General features: G+C 44.0%; 2 protein-coding genes across 3 annotated transcripts in view; both read right to left on the bottom strand.

Moving 5' to 3' along the window:
- LOC106587336 (rab11 family-interacting protein 4A) overlaps positions 1-13,829 on the bottom strand; it is an 89,043-nt gene extending 75,214 nt beyond the window's left edge. For both annotated transcript variants that reach the window (XM_014175647.2, XM_014175657.2), the window contains exons 1-3: positions 12,372-13,829; positions 5,165-5,252; positions 3,056-3,141 (exon numbers count right to left, since the gene is read on the bottom strand). In XM_014175647.2, coding sequence (XP_014031122.1) covers positions 3,056-3,141; positions 5,165-5,252; positions 12,372-12,581 — 384 coding nt within the window. In that variant the 5' untranslated portion in view covers positions 12,582-13,829. The remainder of the gene's footprint in view (positions 1-3,055; positions 3,142-5,164; positions 5,253-12,371) is intronic.
- A 194-nt stretch (positions 13,830-14,023) lies between these two features.
- On the bottom strand, positions 14,024-20,145 carry LOC106587348 (CCN family member 1). The gene is made up of 5 exons (XM_014175676.2): positions 19,783-20,145; positions 18,533-18,746; positions 17,135-17,506; positions 16,677-16,855; positions 14,024-15,682 (listed from the first exon to the last, which is right to left on the bottom strand). Exons 1-5 carry the CDS (start codon positions 19,831-19,833, stop codon positions 15,377-15,379), a joined length of 1,122 nt encoding a protein of 373 aa, XP_014031151.1. The 5' UTR covers positions 19,834-20,145; the 3' UTR covers positions 14,024-15,376.
- Between the last annotated feature and the right edge of the window lie 2,507 nt (positions 20,146-22,652).

The raw sequence follows: 22,652 nt of genomic DNA, 5'->3' as shown, positions 1-22,652 counted from the left end.
TGTGTGTGTGTGTGTGTGTGTGTGTGTGTGTGTGTGTGTGTGTGTGTGTGTGTGTGTGTGTGTGTGTGTGTGTGTGCACTCGCTCAGCACAGTATCCATTTGAGTGAACAGGCCAATAAATCCTGTGTACCTCCTCTTACACTAATGAGGTGGATGACACACTTCTTCTCCTCCTCCTATCTCTCTCTCTTAGTTTCTCTCTCTCACCTCTAGAGACTGCACTGGAGCACAGGGATTCTGGGATTCCTCTGTCTACTCACAATGGCAACCAAGTTTTCCCTGGATAACACTGGATAACAACCCCACTGTCCCAGAAAACTACACTCTCCCATCCAAACTAACCCCCAAAACATCAATACAAAAACAATCTACACTATCTTGATCCTCAAGAGAAAAGCTATTCACAATGTACTTACAAATAGTTCCAATGTATATACGTTCAGCTACAGGTAGAGTCCCTGTTCACCACAACTACCTGTGCCTATACAAGGTATAAGACACCAAACATCTCCCAGCATCTAGTGCAACAGATTGAGTAGACACTAGAGGAGGGAGATGTGAACGTGATCAAATTATACATGACCATCTGACAGTTGGCCGCAAGTCAGCCCCTGGAACTGGAACCATCTTTATCTAGGACCAGGCTAACTCACATATACACATACACATACACACATTCACACACACATACACACACGCAAGGGAAGGGAACTCTGTGTGTCTCTATAAGTTGGGCCCCGCACCATTCCACCCATGGCCATGGTGATGACATTTTCTCTTTTGAACATGGTACGAACAACAAACTATTCACATGTATCAGGTCAGCTGTAAATCAACCAGACACTATAGCCTCTGTGTGAGTGTGTGTGTGTGTGTGTGTGTGTGTGTGTGTGTGTGTGTGTGTGTGTGTGTGTGTGTGTGTGTGTGTGTGTGTGTGTGTGTGTGTGTGTGTGTGTGTGTGTGTGTGTGTGTGTGTGTGTGTGTGTGTGTGTGTGTGTGTGTGTGTGTGATGGATTTATAGCTTCAACTGTATGCGAGAATTCAGTGAACTTCAGTTTAACTACTACATATACCACCAGGGTCATGAAGTTCCATTGTCTTGTGAATGAGACTACCTTAGTTCAATGACATTTCCAGTGAAGGAGAGAGAGGCATTTTGTAATGTCAGAGTCACTTTACAAAAGCTATTTCATTGATGGCAGGAGATGGAAATGTATTAAATGACACGCTTTGAATATATTTCAAGAGCATATATATATATATTTCTCCATGTGGATAATGACATGGCATTTGCAGCGGAAGCATTGGAAGAAAAACGCTCTCAATCTGGGTACTCACTGGGAGGGCTTACATAAAAGGATACACAGACATAATAAAATACAAAAGATGTATGTCTTTATCCTATCCTTTATCCTGTAACTCTCAGAAATGGGGTCCAAAAATGTAATTGAGCTCATCAAGTGAAAGTACAACTCTGTAACTGTGTAACACTGATGCCATAACAAGATGTGGGAAAACAGAAACGCAAAACATTCATTAGTTAATACCTACTGACATTAAACCAATGCATTAACATTGCTTACATAAAAAGAGAGACCCCCTGGCCTAGTGTTGTGGTAGAAAGCGTTACCACACAACATCTTGTTTCCCCAGAGATGACCCAGCGAGTGGGACATTACAATGACACATACTGTAACACCTAATATGGGGATCCTCCTCTCCAGTGCAGACCTGGGTTCAAATACATTGAGCATTTGCTATAGCCTGCCTAGAGTGCCAGATGGAAATTATTTTAAATAATATTTGAACCCAGGTCTGCTCCAGTGTGGTGAAAGCTTTGGGGGCATCTCTTGGAAACAATGTTATAGACTGTGCACCACTCATGACATAATAAGCCAATTATCTTAGTTTACTGACCTTAAATGAGAGAGAAGCTGTGAAACAAAGGTCATGTCTACAGAATGGGGCTGGGCTGGGGAGAATCTGGGCCAGCTACTGTGACTACTCTTTGGCAATGGAATGGATAAAGTACGCCACCCTCTGGTCACATGAGGTACTTACGCTGAAAAATTGTACTCCGTAATTACACAAAAATGTTATGAAATGTAACTTTGAAGTAAACTACTAGGCCTACAATAAAATCTAAATAAGTAATGTTGGCAAAGACATACATTTGTAAAGGTATGGTGCAACTCACTATATTTGATGTGATGCCTAAGAAGCACTGACTGTATTTTCACTGTGTGAAAATTCCAGATCTTTTGTATTAGCTTTTGCTGTTACACACTGCCTCCTTGTGGATGAAAAAGAGAAGACACTCAAGCTGACACAAGTTGGTTGGGTGTCCTTTGGGTGGTGGAACCATTCTTGATACACACGGGAAACTGTTGAGCGTGAAAAACCCAGCAGCGTTGCAGTTCTTGACACACTTAAACCAGTGCGCCTGGCACCTACTACCATACCCCATTCAAAGGCACTTACATTTTTTGTCTTGCCCTCCGAATGGCACACATACACAATCCACATCTCAAATGTCTCAAGGCTTAAAAATCCTCATACACTGATTGAAGGGGATTTAACAAGTGGCATCAATAAGGGATCAGAGCTTTCACCTGGATTGTTTTGTATACTCAGTGTATAAATCTTGCCAGCTTCCCAAATGGTACCCTACTCCCTTTATTGAGCACTACTTTTGACCAAGGCCCATAGAGCTCTGCTCAAAAGTACTGCACTAAGGAATAGGATGGCGTTTGTGAAGCAGACATCCCCTGTTAATCCATTGTGTGGGAGTTTGCCTTGACTCTGGCTAGTTTATGTCCGGATTCACATACTGACATTAATCTAGGTTTATCCACCGCGCAGAGAGAGAGAAAAGACAGTGTAAAAATGTAACCACATTATGGGGTTGATTTGGGATGAAGGGCTTAGAAAGTCAAAGCTCCCATGTTACAAGAAGACAACATAGTTTGAGGGTTTCACGTGACCTCTGACTGAAAAGAGGGGTGTACAACTATAGAGGCTGGCCTGGCGAAGGGCACACACACACATTACGTACCTGGTAGTAGTAACCGTTGTCGGTCTCATAGGGACGGCGTGTGATACTGCGAGCTCCCAGTGTGGTCTTCAGGATCCCCTCACAGCCTGAAAGAGAGAGGGGGAGAAGGTGTTCTATACATACTGTATAGAATAACATGACATCCTTTAACTCCCACTGTCAACTTGTCTCTCCATCCCTGGGTAGCTTTTCTTTCCATCAAATGAAATCCTTGATGTGAGACCTTGTTGTACTTGTTATCTGTTATATTAGCATAAAGTAATGAGACATCAAGACAGAAAACAACTGCCACAGTTACATGAGGTAGACTAGTTGAGTTCACAATTCATTTCCTGTAACTATTTAGGAAATGTGCACTTCTGCATGTGCATTTACTTTTCTCCTATCTATAATTCAACACACACATATTCACACAGGCAGTGAGCCCATAGTGACATGGAGGGCTGAAGGAGTGCGTTGGTATGAATTAATGATTGGTTGGGAGTAGGTTAGAAATGCAGTCTTCGGCTTTGTAAGAGGGAGACATAAGGGCTCAGCTTTAACTTAGAGTGGGAGTAGACTAGAAGCAGTTTAATCTGATTAAAACAGAGCCTTCAGTCCATAATCTGTGGTTCATCATCCTAAATTCACATTGGCACCTGACATGACACCACGCATGCACCATATTAACAAGGCAAACTCCCTGTGCCCATACCCTGCCTTAGTGTCACTGCACTATCAGTGGGTTGTGGATGTAGCCCCTGGCTGCAGTGGCTGGGCTGGGGCCAGAGTAGAGGCAGGTCACTGCTAAGCATGCACACCTGCTGTCAATCAATTACAATGGAGCTCTAATAGCGTTAGATGTTAGCCGTTAACGTGTCTGGCCACAGCAATACACAACAACGTCTTGGCAGGGCTGGGTCCCCACTCATGTGTCCTGGCGGGGCTGGTTCCCCACTCATGTGTCCTGGTTGGCTGGTTCCCCACTCATGTGTCCTGGCGGGGCTGGTTCCCCACTCATGTGTTCTGGTTGGCTGGTTCCCCACTAATGTGTCCTGGTTGGCTGGTTCCCCACTCATGTGTCCTGGTTGGTTGGTTCCCCACTCATGTGTCCTGGTTGGCTGGTGTCCACTCGTGTGTCCTGGTTAGCTAGTTCCCCACTCATGTGTCCTGGTTGGCTGGTGTCCACTCATGTGTCCTGTTTGGCTGGTTCCCCACTCATGTGTCCTGGTTGGTTGGTGTCCACTCATGTGTCCTGGTTGGCTGGTGTCCACTCATGTGTACTGGTTGGCTGAAACAAGCCTTGAGTGTGTAGCAGGGAAAAACAAACGGACCTGGTTTACAGGGACTGTCTCTCTAGACAGGCCAAAGAGTAGGCCGGCCGGTCAGTTAGAGCAGTTAGATGAGTTGGCAGAAACAAGCCTTGAGTGTGTAGCAGGGAAAAACAAAGTGACCATAGTGAAGATGTTAAGATTCAATCATGGGCAGGATTATCATAATGTCAATGAATGACTCACATAGCCCAAAGCAGACTTTTTATTCTCTAAATTGTAGGGCTTCCATTTTGATTGACACTTACTCTCCAGCATCCTTTGTCTCTCCACCTTCACTTTCTGATGCTGATGCACTCTTTCTTTAGCCTGGCTGACGAGACTCACGTAGTCAGTGAGGGAGAGCTGACACACTGTCTGGACAGGAGGCCGTTGTAAATGCAATATTCGCGCCGAGTTGTACTTATTTGTGGCTGAGCTCTGATTGGTTCTCTCAGAAAAAAATTATTCTGGGGGGTTGAGCTAGACTACTTTCTTATGAAAAATAGTACAATATTGTTTGACCATTTTGTAGGTAGGCTGCGTTTGTATGAACATGTGACTCGACTCTCCTCCATGGTAACTACATGGTAACTAGGCAGTAGGAGTTACCCAGCCTCTTCAGTCCCAGCATCTATAACCTGAGTAGGAGGGTAATGGCAGAATAGTGTTGCTGAATGATGCTCTTCTGCCTCAGTGGGAAGACACCATATGCATGTATGCACGACACACACGCACGCAGACACGTACACACACACCAGTAAAACTGAATTATGCAGTTGCCGATGGTAGGCTGCCTGTGCATGCCTCTCAGTCCTACCTTTGATAGCCAGCACTCCATGGCAGAAGTCCTTGAAGTTGATCCTGCCCTGAGCATTGGGGTCCAAGCATTTGGCCAATTTCTTCACCTGGAGAACATGGGACAGGCAACAAAAGGGTTGAACAAAATAACGAGTCATGGGTTCGGCTTCATACAATACAAAGATAATCTATGCAAACCTACAGATGAAATTGTAAACAACCTCTCAATGTCTGACTCAGATCCTCCATGTTAAGTTGCTGACAGCTCTGTCTGTCTGTCTGTCTGTCTGTCTGTCTGTCTGTCTGTCTGTCTGTCTGTCTGTCTGTCTGTCTGTCTGTCTGTCTGTCTGTCTGTCTGTCTGTCTGTCTGTCTGTCTGTCTGTCTGTCTGTCTGTGTGTCTGTCTGTCTGTCTGTGTGTGTGTGTGTGTGTGTGTGTGTGTGTGTGTGTGTGTGTGTGTGACCTGTAGCTGTGAGCCTCCCACCACCACCTGTTCTAACAGTCCCTCTCTGAGTCACTACTGAGTCACTACAACACACCTCATGTTGTTATGACCTAGAGCTAAAGTACGGCTCTTCACACAAAGAGGATCTCACTCATAAAGAGCACACATTATAGAATGCATAAAACTGTGTATATATATATATATACAGTATATACAGGCAAATGCATGTTGTACAACACCGCTGCAACCAGCCAATACCAGTCGCTCCTACCATCAACCCACATCCACATCTTTCATGTGGGCTGGAGCAGAGACACAGAGGTACTGTACTGTGCTCCTGAATTATGCATTTAATGCACTTTAGATGCTGCCTGCAGCTCTTTCAACTCCTACTTTTAGACTGGGGCTGGTAAAACGGTGTCATGAAATTGTAAATGCTGGGGATAGAGACCTGCTAGTGACTGGGAATGACTGTGTGAATATCAGAGAGATTGTGTGTGTGTGTGTGTGTGTGTGTGTGTGTGTGTGTGTGTGTGTGTGTGTGTGTGTGTGTGTGTGTGTGTGTGTGTGTGTGTGCTCATACATTTCTGTGCGTGTGTGTCTGAGAATGTGGTGGAAGACAGTTCTTCAACAGACCACACACACACGATGGGTCCTCTCTCCCATCTGTCCAACCTCTGCTATACAGCTGTGCATCACCATCCCTCACCGTGTAAGCCAGCTGTCAGTCAAAACACACACCGGACGGTCACGGTTCCAATGCCCAAGTTACTGTCGGCACGGCAACTGGGTCAACAGGAAAATACTGGGTGAAATGAAGGTCATTGTGTTGGATAATTTAGACCAGTGAGTCTAAGTTTTTAGTAGATTAAATTCAGTTTTTCTGGATTAGGAGGAGGAGGAGGGGGTCCGTGTGACTGTGAGTGGGTGGATAGAGGGAGTGGACAGGATAGGTCAGAATATGGGAGCAGTGAAAGGATGATGTTGAGGTTACGTGTGGCCAGTGGGACACGGAGAGGTCCAGACAGGTTTAATCTAATCTGCATCATGTTCTGTGTGTATAACTCAAATCAAATCAAATGTATTCATAAAGCCATTTTTACATCAGCAGATGTCACAAAGTGCTCATACAGAAACCCAGCCTTTAACCCCAAACAGCAAGCAATGCAGATGTAGAAGCACAGTGGCTAGGAAAAACTCCCTAGAAAGGCAGGAACCTAGGAAGAAACCTAGAGAGGAACCAGGCTCTGAGGGGTGTCCAGTCCTCTTCTGGCTGTGCCGGGTGGAGATTATAAGAGTACATGGCCATTAAGGCCAAATCGTTCTTCAAGATGTTCAAAGGGTCAAATAATATAGTGGCCCATATGTGGTCTAATAAAACTATTGAGAGAAGCTTTGGGGAAATTGTTAAACTGAAAAGATTTAGCTTCATCGAGCTGCCTCTTTCTCAAATGCTCATTTAATTTTGAACTAAGGTAGTTACAACATGAGAATTCAGGGTCCATATAGACCTATTCACTGCATCTGCTGAGGAGAGTGTTGATGCTACATGCATAGTTGAACACCCACACTACCTACTATTAATAGCACCCCTTTTTAACCCCTATCCACATCATCAAGCGGTACCGGAGCGCCAAGTCTAGGTCCAAAAGGCTCCTTAACAGTTTCTACCCATAAGCCATAAGACTGCTGAACAATTAATCAAATGGACACCTGGACTTTGTTTTTACACTGCAGCTACTCACTGTTTATCATCTATGCATAGTCACTTTACCCGTACCTACATGTACAAATGACCTCGAGTAACCTGTACCCCTGCACATTTACTCAGTACTGGACCCCCTGTATATAGCCTCCACATTTACTCAGTACTGGACCCCCTGTATATAGCCTCCACATTTACTCAGTACTGGACCCCCTGTATATAGCCTCCACATTGACTCAGTACTGGACCCCCTGTATATAGCCTCCACATTTACTCAGTACTGGACCCCCTGTATATAGCCTCCACATTGACTCAGTACTGGACCCCCTGTATATAGCCTCCACATTTACTCAGTACTGGACCCCCTGTATATAGCCTCCACATTGACTCAGTACTGGACCCCCTGTATATAGCCTCCACATTTACTCAGTACTGGACCCCCTGTATATAGACTCCACATTTACTCAGTACTGGACCCCCTGTATATAGCCTCCACATTTACTCAGTACTGGACCCCCTGTATATAGCCTCCACATTTACTCAGTACTGGACCCCCTGTATATAGCCTCCACATTGACTCAGTACTGGACCACCTGTATATAGCCTCCACATTTACTCAGTACTGGACCCCCTGTATATAGCCTCCACATTGACTCAGTACTGGACCCCCTGTATATAGCCATCACATTGACTCAGTACTGGACCACCTGTATATAGCCTCCACATTTACTCAGTACTGGACCCCCTGTATATAGCCTCCACATTTACTCAGTACTGGACCCCCTGTATATAGCCACCACATTGACTCAGTACTGGACCCCCTATATATAGCCTCCACATTTACTCAGTACTGGACCCCCTGTATATAGCCTCCACATTGACTCAGTACTGGACCACCTGTATATAGCCTCCACATTTACTCAGTACTGGACCCCCTGTATATAGCCTCCACATTGACTCAGTACTGGACCCCCTGTATATAGCCTCCACATTGACTCAGTACTGGACCACCTGTATATAGCCTCCACATTTACTCAGTACTGGACCCCCTGTATATAGCCTCCACATTGACTCAGTACTGGACCCCCTGTATATAGCCATCACATTGACTCAGTACTGGACCACCTGTATATAGCCTCCACATTTACTCAGTACTGGACCCCCTGTATATAGCCTCCACATTGACTCAGTACTGGAACCCCTATATATAGCCTCCACATTTACTCAGTACTGGACCCCCTGTATATAGCCATCACATTGACTCAGTACTGGACCCCCTATATATATAGCCTCCACATTTACTCAGTACTGGACCCCCTGTATATAGCCTCCACATTTACTCAGTACTGGACCCCCTGTATATAGCCTCCACATTGACTCAGTACTGGACCCCCTGTATATAGCCTCCACATTTAATCAGTACTGGACCCCCTGTATATAGCCTCCACATTTACTCAGTACTGGACCCCCTGTATATAGCCTCCACATTGACTCAGTACTGGACCCCCTGTATATAGCCTCCACATTGACTCAGTACTGGACCCCCTGTATATAGCCTCCACATTTACTCAGTACTGGACCCCCTGTATATAGCATCCACATTGACTCAGTACTGGACCCCCTGTACATACTGTGTTACTTTTTATTGTTACTTTATTTTATTTAGTAAATATTTTCTTAACTCTATTTCTTGAACTGCACTGTTGGTTAAGGGCTTGTAAGTAAGTATTTCACGATAAGGTCTACTACACCTGTTGTATTTGGCGCATGTGACAAATCAAATTTGATTTGATTTGATTCGATCCATGTGCCCACAGTCATTGCAAAGCATCCCAAAGGAACCAATCAGAGCTAATGTTCCAGAGAAGTGATAAGCAACAGAACATGGGGGAGCCAATCAACACTAATGTTCCAGCCCTGTGACATACAGTGGAACACAAGGGACTTGTTTGTACTGTACGCACAGATGAACAACAACCTGGATGGGCCTTACTTCAGTATCATTGTTTATTATTCAACAACAGTTAAAACATCAAGACCAAACTGGTATCATTTAGCCAATGACAAAGTCGGGAGTGTATGGGTTGTCCAGTTAAAACTGGTCTGAGATCAGTTCATGCTTATCAACCAGTGGGAAGTCGAGTGCATCCATCCCCAACTCACACTCAGAACAGTAGGACACACTGCAGGACAGTGGACTCCTGTAGAGCTACGCATATCTGCCTGTGTATGCATACTATGGCACCCTATTTTGACCAAGGGGACCAGGACCCATAGGGCTCTGGTCAAAAGTAGTGCACTATGTAGGGAATAGGGTGCCATTTCGGACACAGACTATGACTCATTCTTACTGGAAAAAGCCTGTGTGGAGACAGGCAAAGTGGTCTATTACCAACCTAATTACATTTACAAAGATACAGAGCGCCAATTAAAATGGTTCATTGTTCACATAAAGAGAGTGCCAATTCATTGCACACAATTATTATTCAGACAGAGCAGGTCAGAAAGGGGTTAGGATAAGATAACGTCTCTTGTGTGCTTTGCGCTGTTTCTATTCTAGGCTATATACAGTGAGGGAAAAAAGTATTTGAACCCCTGCTGATTTTGTACGTTTGCTCACTGACAAAGAAAGGATCAGTCTATCATTTTAATGGTAGGTTTATTTGAACAGTGAGAGACAGAATAACAACAACAAAAAAATCCAGAAAAAACGCGTTGTCAAAAATGTTATAAATTGATTTGCATTTTAATGAGGGAAATAAGTATTTGACCCCCTCTCAATCAGAAAGATTTCTGGCTCCCAGGTGTCTTTTATACAGGTAACGAGCTGAGATTAGGAGCACACTCTTAAAGGGAGTGCTTCTAATCTCAGTTTGTTACCTGTATAAAAGACACCTGTCCACAGAAGCAATCAATCAATCAGATTCCAAACTCTCCACCATGGCCAAGACCAAAGAGCTCTCCAAGGATGTCAGGGACAAGATTGTAGACCTACACAAGGCTGGAATGGGCTTCAAGACCATCGCCAAGCAGCTTGGTGAGAAGGTGACAACAGTTGGTGCGATTATTCGCAAATGGAAGAAACACAAAAGAACTGTCAATCTCCCTCGGCCTGGGGCTCCATGCAAGATCTCACCTTGTGGAGTTGCAATGATCATGAGAACGGTGAGGAATCAGCCCAGAACTACACGGGAGGATCTTGTCAATGATCTCAAGGCAGCTGGGACCATAGTCACCAAGAAAACAATTGGTAACACACTACGCCGTGAAGGACTGAAATCCTGCAGCGCCCGCAAGGTCCCCCTGCTCAAGAAAGCACATACATGCCCGTCTGAAGTTTGGCAATGAACATCTGAATGATTCAGAGGACAACTGGGTGAAAGTGTTGTGGTCAGATGAGACCAAAATGAAGCTCTTTGGCATCAACTCAACTCGCCGTGTTTGGAGGAGGAGGAATGCTGCCTATGACCCCAAGATTACCATCCCCACCGTCAAACATGGAGGTGGAAACATTATGCTTTAGGGGTGTTTTTCTGCTAAGGGGACAGGACAACTTCACCACATCAAAGGGATGATGGACGGGGCCATGTACCGTCAAATCTTGGGTGAGAACCTCCTTCCCTCAGCCAGGGCATTGAAAATGGGTCGTGGATGGGTATTCCAGCATGACAATGACCCAAAACACACGGCCAAGGCAACAAAGGAGTGGCTCAAGAAGAAGCACATTAAGGTCCCGGAGTGGCCTAGCCAGTCTCCAGACCTTAATCCCATAGAAAATCTGTGGAGGGAGCTGAAGGTTCGAGTTGCCAAACGTCAGCCTCGAAACCTTAATGACTTGGAGAAGATCTGCAAAGAGGAGTGGGACAAAATCCCTCCTGAGATGTGGGCAAACCTGGTGGCCAACTACAATAAACGTCTGACATCTGTGATTGCCAACAAGGGATTTGCCACCAAGTACTAAGTCATGTTTTGCTGAGGGGTCAAATACTTATTTCCCTCATTAAAATGCAAATCAATTTATAACATTTTTGACATGCGTTTTTCTGGATTTTTTGTTGTTGTTATTCTGTCTCTCACTGTTCAAATAAACCTACCATTAAAATTATAGACTGATCATTTCTTTGTCAGTGGGCAAACGTACAAAATCAGCAGGGGATCAAATACTTTTTTCCCCTCACTGTATCTGTCTCTGAATCTACACAGGCAGGTCTATGCATGCTCGCTCCCTGCTCACACAATCACTCAGCCCAGTTCAGCAGAGCGCAGCCATGCCATGACAAATGGCAGAAGGCTTGTGTTAGGCCTAATTTATAACAGAGAAAACTCCTTTACTAAAACAAACCTGTCTGTCTATGTTTATTACTATGTTGAAACTGACACATTATATAAAATATCAAAAGGTTGATGCAATTGAGAGCTATTGGCTATAGTTCATTAATATTGTCAGAAGAACACAATTAGCCTATTTTCCAGTCTCTCTCTCTCTCTCTCTCTCTCTCTCTCTCTCTCTCTCTCTCTCTCTCAGTAGTTGACCTAATTTCTCTACCGCAAAATAACATATTTGGACGAAAATGAGTTTCACTTTTTGGGCCAAAATTAGAGCCTGAATACAGGGAATGAGAGTGAAAGGCTGAATCAGATTATTTCACTGGAAAAGTGTTACTGAACTCTCCTCCACAGCCACACTGAAAACTAGTTCTAACATTAATTGAAAATAAAATCTCACGTCTATCTTGTTTTTTAGCATCCAAGTAAATATACTTTTACAGGTGTAAGACACTTTGTTCAGCTTTTGGTACACTATGTTTATTTGTAGTCAACGCTGTAAGAACGATCAAATAAAGCACACATTTACCAAAATGATTTAGCAAGAGCCTGTTCCACTTTATGGTATAGGCTATATGTCCAAACATAAATGAATTTGTAAGTAAATATCTATGAATGTGTAATAACATAGTCTGCACGACATAAAACACAACAAGAAACATAGAAACAAAGCCTTTAAAACGTATAAACAAACGCTACTGTAGCGTACTCCATAAAACACCAGGTGATGCTTGATTGGAATGTGTATTACCTCGTCTCCTTGGCCGAACTGTGAACCGAGGTCTACGAAATGCTCCACGCGAATGAAACCATCCGAATCCTCGTCGCACACGTCGAACACCTCTTTGAGTTTTCTGAGGAACAGCAAGAGCTGCTCCGGGTCGGGAAGGACACTTTCCATCGGAAGTTTGTTGTTCTGAGGTTGAAAACCCGACTTGAACACCGAAGCAGAGGGCGCCATCCCAGAGGTGAGAACCGCCGCTGCGCTGAGCGCGCTCGAGAGCAGTGCGTGCGTGACACAATCAGTAGAGCGCGAGGACCACTGGATGCTGCGAGGTGGAAGAGGTACACTAGCGCAAGCGGGAAAACCTATCAACAGCAGCCAGGATTAAATCGATATAATGAATAGAACGGACGAATCACTGACTTGAATGGGAACAGTCGTCCTAGTCATTATATTTCCATGCATTTAATCCTATCCCTATATGCGAAATCTAGACATATAATGTTTGATAAACTGGGCCCTGATGACAGGTTGGCTACTGTTAAAAAGTCACCACCAGAGGGCGAAGTTGTTCAAGACACATTTTTGGTCCTGAATGAGCAGCCTGCCGCACGTTACAGTTTTTGAGATTTTGATGTCCACATAACATGCTTTTTATTGTAAATGTCTGCATATGATTCTGTGAGAATGTCAGTGTTGACCTGTGATATCTCTGTGTACAGCACACTATAAAGCAGATGCTATTCAATACGTTTAATAATAGGTCTAAACCACCTAAACCTCAATGTCTATGGTCCCAAATGGGTCTCTCCATACATTCTGCCCCATACTGACTGGTCTAGTCAGCATCCATCCGTACCCTGTCTGTTTGTGTTGATGTTCAGTGATAAAAAATAACAGAGTGGCTTTTTAGCATCCTTTTCACCCCGTCTCAACCTTATAGGTGTAGTCTTAAAGGAATAGTTTAGTATTTTGTACATTAGTCCGCTGTTTGTGATAGCTCACCCAAATTACAAAATGTCATACAAGTCTATGGACAAGGTATGACAGCAATCCATGCTTGGTTTTTGTTTACCTAGTCACTGTCTCCAAATCCTAACTTTTTTGCATGTGTGGCACAAAGGTACTGATATTAGCATTTTTTGTGCTTACTGACCAAATAATCCTAAAGTATCTCAAATTGATTGTGTAGCTCAGGGAAGTTATTATAGATGATTTGGAAATGAAGCGTGAAAAATGCTTATATCGGTACCATTGACTTGCATTGGATTTGTGCCAATAGTGGAAACAGTGACCACGTAAACAAAACCAAAGCAGTGATTACTGTCTTACCTTGCCCATAGATTGTTAACAGGGTAAGGAAACCAATATGTCATTTTGTAATTTGGGTGAACTATCCCTTTAACACATTCTCAAAAATGTCAGCAACCAAGTTGGTGTGTTTTGCAAACTATCCCTTTAAGTGTATCAACCTCTTGCTATGGGCTAATAAAATGACTGCCAAGTGAAAGAATTTGAAACGATACAAGCCAAGTTAAAATAAAACATCACATGTAACTGAAACTCTATAGCAGGCAGGTCAGCTTTGTATCATGTACAAACCAACATACACTAGTGCCATTTAATAGCTTGGCTACATATTCTCAGTTATGACAAACATACATTTGAAGTAGACATTGTACAATTGTATTTTACAGTTTTATAGTAAAACATTTCATATGACAGTTTTGGAGTAACAAATCATCATTAAAGATGTATAAGCAATAGTTTTTCGGATTTCACAAACAGAATACAATACATGAATGAATCCCAAACATGTACATAACATTGAAGATTATTCGCCAATGTTATTCATTGTTGATTATTCTCTATTATTATAGCAACAGTGGCTTTGTCATTCATGCTAATAAAACGTAACTGAATACGGTAAGAGATTAGAGGTCATTTGATGTGAATTGGTATTGGTCCAGTCATTTCTGAACACGTCTCATTTACAGAGAGAGCTCCTTTTAGTACTGCCGTCAGTGGAGACAAGCTATCTATCATTACCATTCCCCGCATAGAGAACTACTTTGTGCACTATATAGGGAATAGTGTGCCATTTGAAACACACATTTCTTTCATTACCACCTCTCACATAAATCTCTGTTTTTAGACGGCTCATCATCCCAACTACACTGAACGTCACTCTCTATTGCAGGGAGTTAGTGTCAAGTTCTTTGGAAAAGAATACAAATAAATAATGTTAATATCGCGAGTACCCTGCGTTGAGCTAAATGCTCAATTTTATCAGTCTCTTCGTCAAGACGTTTCAGCCCAACCAGGCTTGATGTCACTTATCTTCTAAAGTCACTGTTCTCAGTGCATTGTGGGATGCCCCGGTATCACTGCAGCCCTCATAGAGCTGGGTTGTAGTCTTAGTGCACACCCTAGCAAAATGTTTCGCAAAGGATAACCAAAACAAGTTTTTCTTATTGAACAACTTCAGCTTGTCCCTCCCTGTGTCAGACTCCTTTCTTCCATTTGGTGCCTATTGAATATGACCCTGGTTAGTGTAGGCAAAGCATCATATCACTTCATACAGCAAATAACCCTGTACAATTCCTTCAAGTTCATGTGTTTCTATTCTACAACACAGTGCTGTGTTGTCGTCTGTTTCTCTCTGTCGTTGCTGTGGAGGCCTTAGCAACTCGTGGCTGGGTCCTGTTCATTATGTCATACCATAACTAAACAAAAATGGCAGGTGGGACTGTAGGCCTCAGTTCAGACCCATGTCTGAGGAACATTCAGGAGTGGATGGATCACCTGTCAATCAAAACCACTCCATTCAAACACACAGTACTTTACTATTTGGGGGTTTGCTATTATAGTGCCAGGTTTTCACTGAGAGCCCATTGTGAAGCTCAGTTCTGTTATTTGAGGCCTGCAGAGAAAAACCCCCTCAAGGCTCATGGTATTTATTTAAAAAATGTCACCCTTCCCTTGTCAATGTTCTCAGTCAAGTTTGAGGATTCTGTTCAAACACGATCAAGCTAGTCAATGAACTTATGTGTGTCTCCATACATCCAGTGCTGTGGTGGCAAGGCCACTTCGTTGAGATGGCCGCATTCCTTACTACACTTGCACGACAAGATGAACATGGCGTCTCTCTGGAAACGCTCGCCATCCGGGCACACAAAAGTCACAGGAACGGTGCGCGTGCGACGCGGCGAGCAGCAGCGGCCATCCGTACACGCGCCGCAGTAATTGGGCCGGTAGAGGCGGACACTCTGACACTCGCCATATGACAGACGCATGGGTTCTGGGGCTTTTGGGGTCGGGGAGCACTTCTTGCCCTTCTGTAAAGGGAAGAGAAGGAGGAGGGGGATGAGAGGATGAGAGAGAAAGAGGGAGATAATCAGAGAGGGCAGAGGAAAGTAAAAGTTTCATGCTGTACTGTTGGGGCACCTGTATTGTTTCAATAAAATGACAAACTTTTGCAGGCATCTTTAAAATATCTTTGAATAAATGTCCGGAAGGCCTATGCAACCAAATCATCATGAACTTATCACTTATCCCTAACAAAGTGTCAGTACTGAAAACAAAACAAAAAGTTAATTCAATTATGGTAAAGTTATGCAATTAACTGAACACACACAGTGACAAAACAACGTTTTAAATCAAACTCACTGAAAGTCATTAATCTTGCACTCAGACAGACAGAGGCCTTATTAGTCTCAGTGGTAAATCAGCTATAATCTCCCAGCCCACAGTCGTTCGTCCCAAATGGCACTCTGTTCCCTACATAGTACACTACTTTTGACCAGAGCCTTATGGGCACTGTCAGGAGCCCTATGGTCCCTGGTCAAAAGTAGTGCACTAAATAGGGAATAGGGTGGCATTTGGGACGCAGGCACTGAGCCAGAGAAACAGAGGAGGATTAATATAGACACACCATCTCCCTGGCTGAGTGCACAGGGCCCAGGCGCCTAGCTATGGACAGTTGCTTGGCAGGAATGTCGTGGGTGGGGTGGAGGGGACTATATTTAAAAGGGCGCCACCGCCAGTGTGAGTAAATCAACGCTAGTCTGTTCCCACCGGGCGGTACTCCGCAGAGGAAACGGTCTAGGGGGTTGGGGTTTGTTATCAGTGATACCAGATCAGTAGATGTTAAGGGAGATATTGTTATTGCCTAGGATGATGATGATGATGAAAATATGTGCAGTCACACTCTCTTCTCTTGTACTGCATGCTTGTGCTCATACTGATGGGCAGAGACACACACACACAGACACAGACACACATACACCCACTACACAGTTGCCTATTGCGTTGTCTAAATCTAGAATTGACCTTGGGTGGGATGGCTACGTCACCGCAGGGCCGGATGGTGCAGAGGCGCGTCTCTCTATCCAGCTTACACTGGGCGTTGTCGTTGGTGATGCGTGAGGACACTCCCATCCCACAGCTTCGTGAGCACTGGGACCAGTCCGTTGTCAGGACAACACACTTCTTCAACGAATGCTTCCATACTGGGAAGGGTGGGAGGAAGAGGAGTGTGGGAGACAAAGGGGAGTAAGGAAGTGAGTTGTAGGGAGAATATACCACAGAGGGAAGAAATCAGGATATATGACTGGCTGATGTACAGACAAACATGAGTAACTATCGACCAATAGTCATCAACTATTATACAAAAAATGCTAATATTGCTAGTGATGATTGCTCAGTGCACATGATAAGCTACAGTCAAGTATCTATCATGATCAATAACAATGCATTTGGTCAATGTCAAGAGTGCAACAGCTCCTCACCAGGCAGGTGCTTGTAGCCCTGTTCATTCTCCCAGCCCTTGCCTCTCTCCACCAGCTCATTGCCCAGTGTGTTATCCGGCTGGTACTGGTCTGGCTGAGGTTTGGGTTGTGTTGGTTGGCGATGTTGCTTGGTGAGGGGAAGGCGCCAGGTACCCTTGTGGCAGTCCACGGTGAAGCAGCACTGCCCTGGCACCCTGCCCAGCCGGGGGTAGGGGCAGGAGGGGGTGGCGGGGGGCAGACGGTTGGCACAGAGCAGGGAACAGCCCACGACGCCGTCGATGCAGGTACACTGGTGTTTACAGCCGGCACGGAAATTCTCGCCGTTCTGGTAGATCCTCCCGTTGTACTCACACGTACGACCCTCCTTTCTCGCTGTTAAGAGAGGGAAATGAGGAGAATGCATTGAATTCCATTGAATTCAGCTCAGCACAGTACAGTACAGTTAGGTACAGTTCAGTACAACCCAATTCATCTTCATAATTCCTTTAGGGGCAATTTAGATGGATACTAAGACCACTTTGAGGTAGTAACATATATATATATATACACATAAAACCATCAGCAGGACCAATGAACTGTTTACGAACTGCAGTATGCAATGTGCTATCATGTATCGAGGGGGTATTTTGGGAACCATACTTCCATGTCTCTGGAGAGTCTAAATATGAGGATGTGTTTTAAAGTCAAAGTACAAGAACCTCCACTGACAATCCCAGGTATGACCGGGAGGAATCTGTCATATACTCCGGTTACACCAGCTGAAACCCCCTTCACGCAATCCTCCCCTTAACAACCAGCCGTCGGCCACCGCACTCACCCCGGGGAGGCATGAGGGGCAATAACCGACACTGACATGGCACTCAGACTGTAACCCAGAGAGAACATTCAGATCTAGAGGGAGGTCAGAGGTCAGAGAAAGGGCAGAGGAAGGAAGTCTTGTGAGTAAGAATCCAGAAGAGTCTCTGTCTCCATATCACGGACACGGTGGAGCCTCCATTCTTAGTGTATGAAGGATTGGAATCTTGGTTTGATGTAGATAGAACTAGTTCCATTTTGGTCTGTGAGATTGAGCTCCATAAGGAATCTACTTAACATCCAAATGTCCTCCCCTACTGGGATACAACGTGTTAAGTCCTGGGGCTGTGGTGACTTTCAACACATGGTTTAGTCCTACAGTAATGTTTCTCATACATGCACCCTAAGATGCTATCACATAAAAACTCAGCATCAACTAACTACTACACATCACACTGGACAAGATATACACATACACTATTTATACCTCATCATAGTTCCAACACTGAACACCTACAACCTACATTACACACTTTGAATCCTAACACTTCTACAATACACACTTCCAAACGCCCCCACTTCCTCCCCCTATCACAACCTTACCCCTGCAGATGCCCTGGGCCAGGGTCACGTCGTTGCCGTAGTTGCACTCCAGTCCCTTGTGGTGGTCGCAGGGCATCGTGGGGCTGCAGTCCTGGTTCAGCTGGGAGGCACACACCTTGCAGCACCCGCAGCCGTCGGCCACCGCACTCACCCCGGGGAGGCACGAGAGCGGCATGGCTGGACACTCACACACCGCCGGGCAGCTGGCACCCACCTGGAGGAGGGGGGAGGAGAGAGGAAGGGGGGGGTAGAGGAGAGGTTTAGGTTCATAGGCATAAACAGAGAGAAGCATAGGAAAGTAAAAAGTCATTTTTGTAATGTAATTTCTCGTTGTGGTCTGCCTTCATGGGTAAAACACTACTAGTGATACAGATGTTCTACGAGTCTATTTTGTTCTTTTTATATTCATTGTGAGATGTCAACTGATTATTTAACATGATTATTGTGTCCCATTTGGAGTGGTTTTGAACACTGTTTACAATGAATTTATACACTTTAACTTCAATGTGAAGTACCAATTTCATTTGCTCATATTATTTCTACCCCTTCATCCCTGTGGATGTTTTGTTTGTCTAGGCAGCTGTTTAAGTGTTGTACCCAATCCCTTGCCAGCTCATGATTCGAGTCGCAGTACATCACTCTTCCTTGCCAACTTCTTCTAGAAAAAAAATCTACAGTATGTAAAAGTCCCACCCTCAGACAGTGAGTTAAAGTTATTTGACAAGCACAAACATGCCTATAAAAAAAAGACACAATTCAAGGTAGGACTGGTAGGCTACAAAAATAGTTGGTTACATTTTACATTACAGTGCCCTTATAACTGTAATTATTCCTGTAATCACAGTGTAACAAGTATTGTAATTACTCATTAGTACACTGGGTTAGGGTTAAGGATTACTACTGATAAGTACATTGTAACTAATTGTAACAATGAGTAATTACAAAACAGTTACACTGTAATTACACGAGCAGTTACACAGTAGCACTGTCTTGTAAAAGTGTTACCAAATAGTCTGTAGGCTACAGTAGTTTGAAAATATATATCTTCAGGCAACAGAAAAAAAACGTTAGACAAAGTTTTCACTTGTGTCTCTCTAAAATACAATTACTTGTGTATGATAGTCAAATCACCTCCAACTGGTTATTGCAGACAGCCTAAGCGCTCCACTCATCCGTTGCTATTTTGTTGCATGATTTGCATATGATCAAAATCATACCAATTTGACAGCTGCCAAGGTGATACGACTTACCTGACTGCTGACTGCCATTGTCAAGAAAACAAAGATGACACGTTTTGCCATAATTATTGACAATTCCAATGAAACATTAGACAGTTGTCAACAACAACAAAAACAAGCTATGACCTTGTTATTAGTCCGCTTGAAGACAGTTCTGAACTTTTAAAACCTCTTTCAAGAATAGACTACAATCGCACAGTTGCGTTCGATGAATAGAAGTCGTTGAAGTGTAGAGAACAGTTCTTTTTATCCCTTCCTCGAGATCGTCACAGCACTCAAAAAAAAAAAAAAAAATCATTCAACATAGAGAGTATTCTGATCTACTTTATACCAACTTCGGAGCTCCGCAGAAACTCTGCCCATGCGTCGCCATATGTCCAGCCAATTGTCATTCAGGCAGCGGGCCAGACATTCCAAATGGGTGGAGTTAAGGAGAGGGCTACAAATTCATTAGGGGGCGTGCTTAGGGATGAATACCGTCATTCATAAAAAAAATCCGTAGAAGTAGTCCGTGTTTATTTTATTGGCTGGACGAAAATGTAACCGGTGCTTTTAAGTCACATTTAGGTTTACTGACATTCCACCTTTGTAGCCACCGCTCTGCTAACACCAAGATAAATACACCCGGATTGCTGGTGAGCGCTGCAGACACTCCCAGTACAGTACAGTAATACTTAGCAACAGCACCTCAGGAAAGGTGAAGCATTCCGGTGGTTTTGATACTTGTGTAACAGTACAAAAAAAATGAAGTAGTCAAGGTGTAATGCAAAACATTAAAGTTATATTAATAGTATAGGTATTACACGATTTCAGGGAAGTGAGACCTTGTCTACCTACTTGTGGCTTAATAAAACCTTGTCCATTTTATGGACTGCACAGATGTGTTTCTTTACTTCCTATGAACTGTCTACGTTCACTAAAGAATGGGTACTGTCTGGGTCTTGATTGTTTAAAACGACCCCCATGTCTGCCTAGCTTTCAGTCTTGAATTGGGGTGGTCTGTGCTGACACAGCCATGAGGATAGACCTTGGTGTGTATTGTGAAGTTCATGGTTAACCCTGTTTATTACTAAAAGCCCATTTGAGCCCATTGTGCGTCTTCTCCCAGACTCCCACTCAATACTACATTCCCATTTTTCCCATCAAGGTCTCTTTCTTTGTGGTTAGCTACTCCCTTGTGCTCTTTCCATTCCTGACACACCTCAAACACACAATCCTTATTTGATGAAAGAATGCATGAAATATGATAGGGAGAATGTGCAGGTGAGAACAATATGAACGGTTAACAGTCATATTGGTCTCCTATAGACTGCCTATAGCAGCATTGCTATTGATAGCAACAGTTACTACTCAGTAGAGAGTTGTAGTCCATAGAGCTCATATGTAAATAGAGTTGCCTCTTTGAACTGGCAGGTGTTTCATTGTTTCTCTTTGAGGGGCAGTGGTTCCTTATTTGAGTTGTGATCCACCGAAAGCCTTTTGAATAAACCTGGTTCCTCTAGACTTTTCGTCCTAAGTTCCTTTCTTCTAGGGAGTTTTTCCTAGCCACTGTGCTTTTGGTCTTTGGGGTTTTAGGCTGGGTAACTGTAAAGCACTTTGTGATAACTGCATATGTTTGAATTTGATTGATTGCATTATCAGCGATCCAGAAGGGACTAGCCACAACTTACCAGCTAGTCCTGACACACCATTCAGGAAACACTGCTGTAAAGCGTAGAAGCTGTCTCCATCCCAAATGGAATGCTATTCCCTATATAGTGCACTACTTTTGATCAGAGCCCTGTAGGCCCAGATAAAAAGTAGTGCACTGTAAAGGGAATAGGGTACCATTTGGGATGCATCCGGTCTGTCTGTCACCAATGATAATGATGTGACCATTGGAGACGGAAGTCATGGCCCATCTATTTTAATCCAGGGGTACAGGACCTATTTAACCAGCGACCACAGGTTTTCGCCACATCACTGAGCTGGACGAGACAGACTGGGACATAGATTTTTTTTTAAACTTGCTTTTTCAAAGACTAAGGCACCAGCCCATTTGAGAACAAGTCAAGTTGGAGGTTATTCCTGGTCTGACAATTGTTGCGGTGACTGTCAGAAGCCATATGATAAATAGGCCACCGGAGCACAATACTATGGCTGTCCCAAATGGCACCCTATTCCCTATGTATCCCCATTTGGGATGCATCTTATGACACAACGGAAGAGAGAAATAGCTGATATTCTGTTTCTAAGGCTAGTCACAGGTTGAACACAATACAGATAGACAGTACATTAGAGATTGAGGAGCACAATACTATGGTTGCATCCAAAATGGCTCCCTATTCCCTATGTAGTGCAGTAGTTTTGACCAGAGCTCTATGGGCTTTGGTCAAAAGTAGTCCACTATGTAGGGAATAGAGTGCGCTTATGACACAACGGAAGAGAGAAATAGCTGATATTGTGGTTCTAAGTCCAGTTACACAGGGTGAACACAAAGCATGGAACTGGATACAGATAAGACAGTGCAGGAGAGAATGAGTGAATGGCTGAGAGCAGAACGGGGAGAACAAGGAGAGACCAAAGGAAGCGATGGACAAAAAACTGGGCTGAGAAGAAGACTGGGAGAAGACTTGCCTGAGAGGGAGAAGAAATGGATAGAAAGGAGGCGTACAGGGATAGAGGGGGAGAAGAGGAGAAAGGGAGGACAGGTGTTCTGTGGTAACTGAGTTTGTTTTTTCAAGGGGAGGAGGTAGCATATTCCACATCTCCTGCTCCACCCCTATATGTGGTGCTACTGACAGCATGGCGTGAGGTACAGTATTTCACACAAAAACAAGCTCTGGGGTGAAGTTTCCCCTAGGTACAGACCTAGAATCAGCTTCAACTCCCCAAATCCTAAC

Source organism: Salmo salar, chromosome ssa02, assembly GCF_905237065.1.
Source record: "Salmo salar chromosome ssa02, Ssal_v3.1, whole genome shotgun sequence".
In the NCBI taxonomy this organism is placed as follows: Eukaryota; Metazoa; Chordata; class Actinopteri; order Salmoniformes; family Salmonidae; genus Salmo; species Salmo salar.
Note: the sequence above shows the minus strand (reverse complement) of the source record. Positions and strands in the feature narration are given on the sequence as shown.

Bases quoted from the DNA above. Each gene is read 5' to 3' on its own strand.
- LOC106587348 (XM_014175676.2), bottom strand. From the start codon at position 19,833: ATGGCAAAACGTGTCATCTTTGTTTTCTTGACAATGGCAGTCAGCAGT. The intron at 17,507-18,532 runs GTAAGGTTGTGA...CTCTCTTAACAG, and splicing joins GGCCCAGGGCATCTGCAGGG to CGAGAAAGGAGGGTCGTACG. The intron at 15,683-16,676 runs GTCAATTCTAGA...TTCCCTTTACAG, and splicing joins ACGTAGCCATCCCACCCAAG to AAGGGCAAGAAGTGCTCCCC.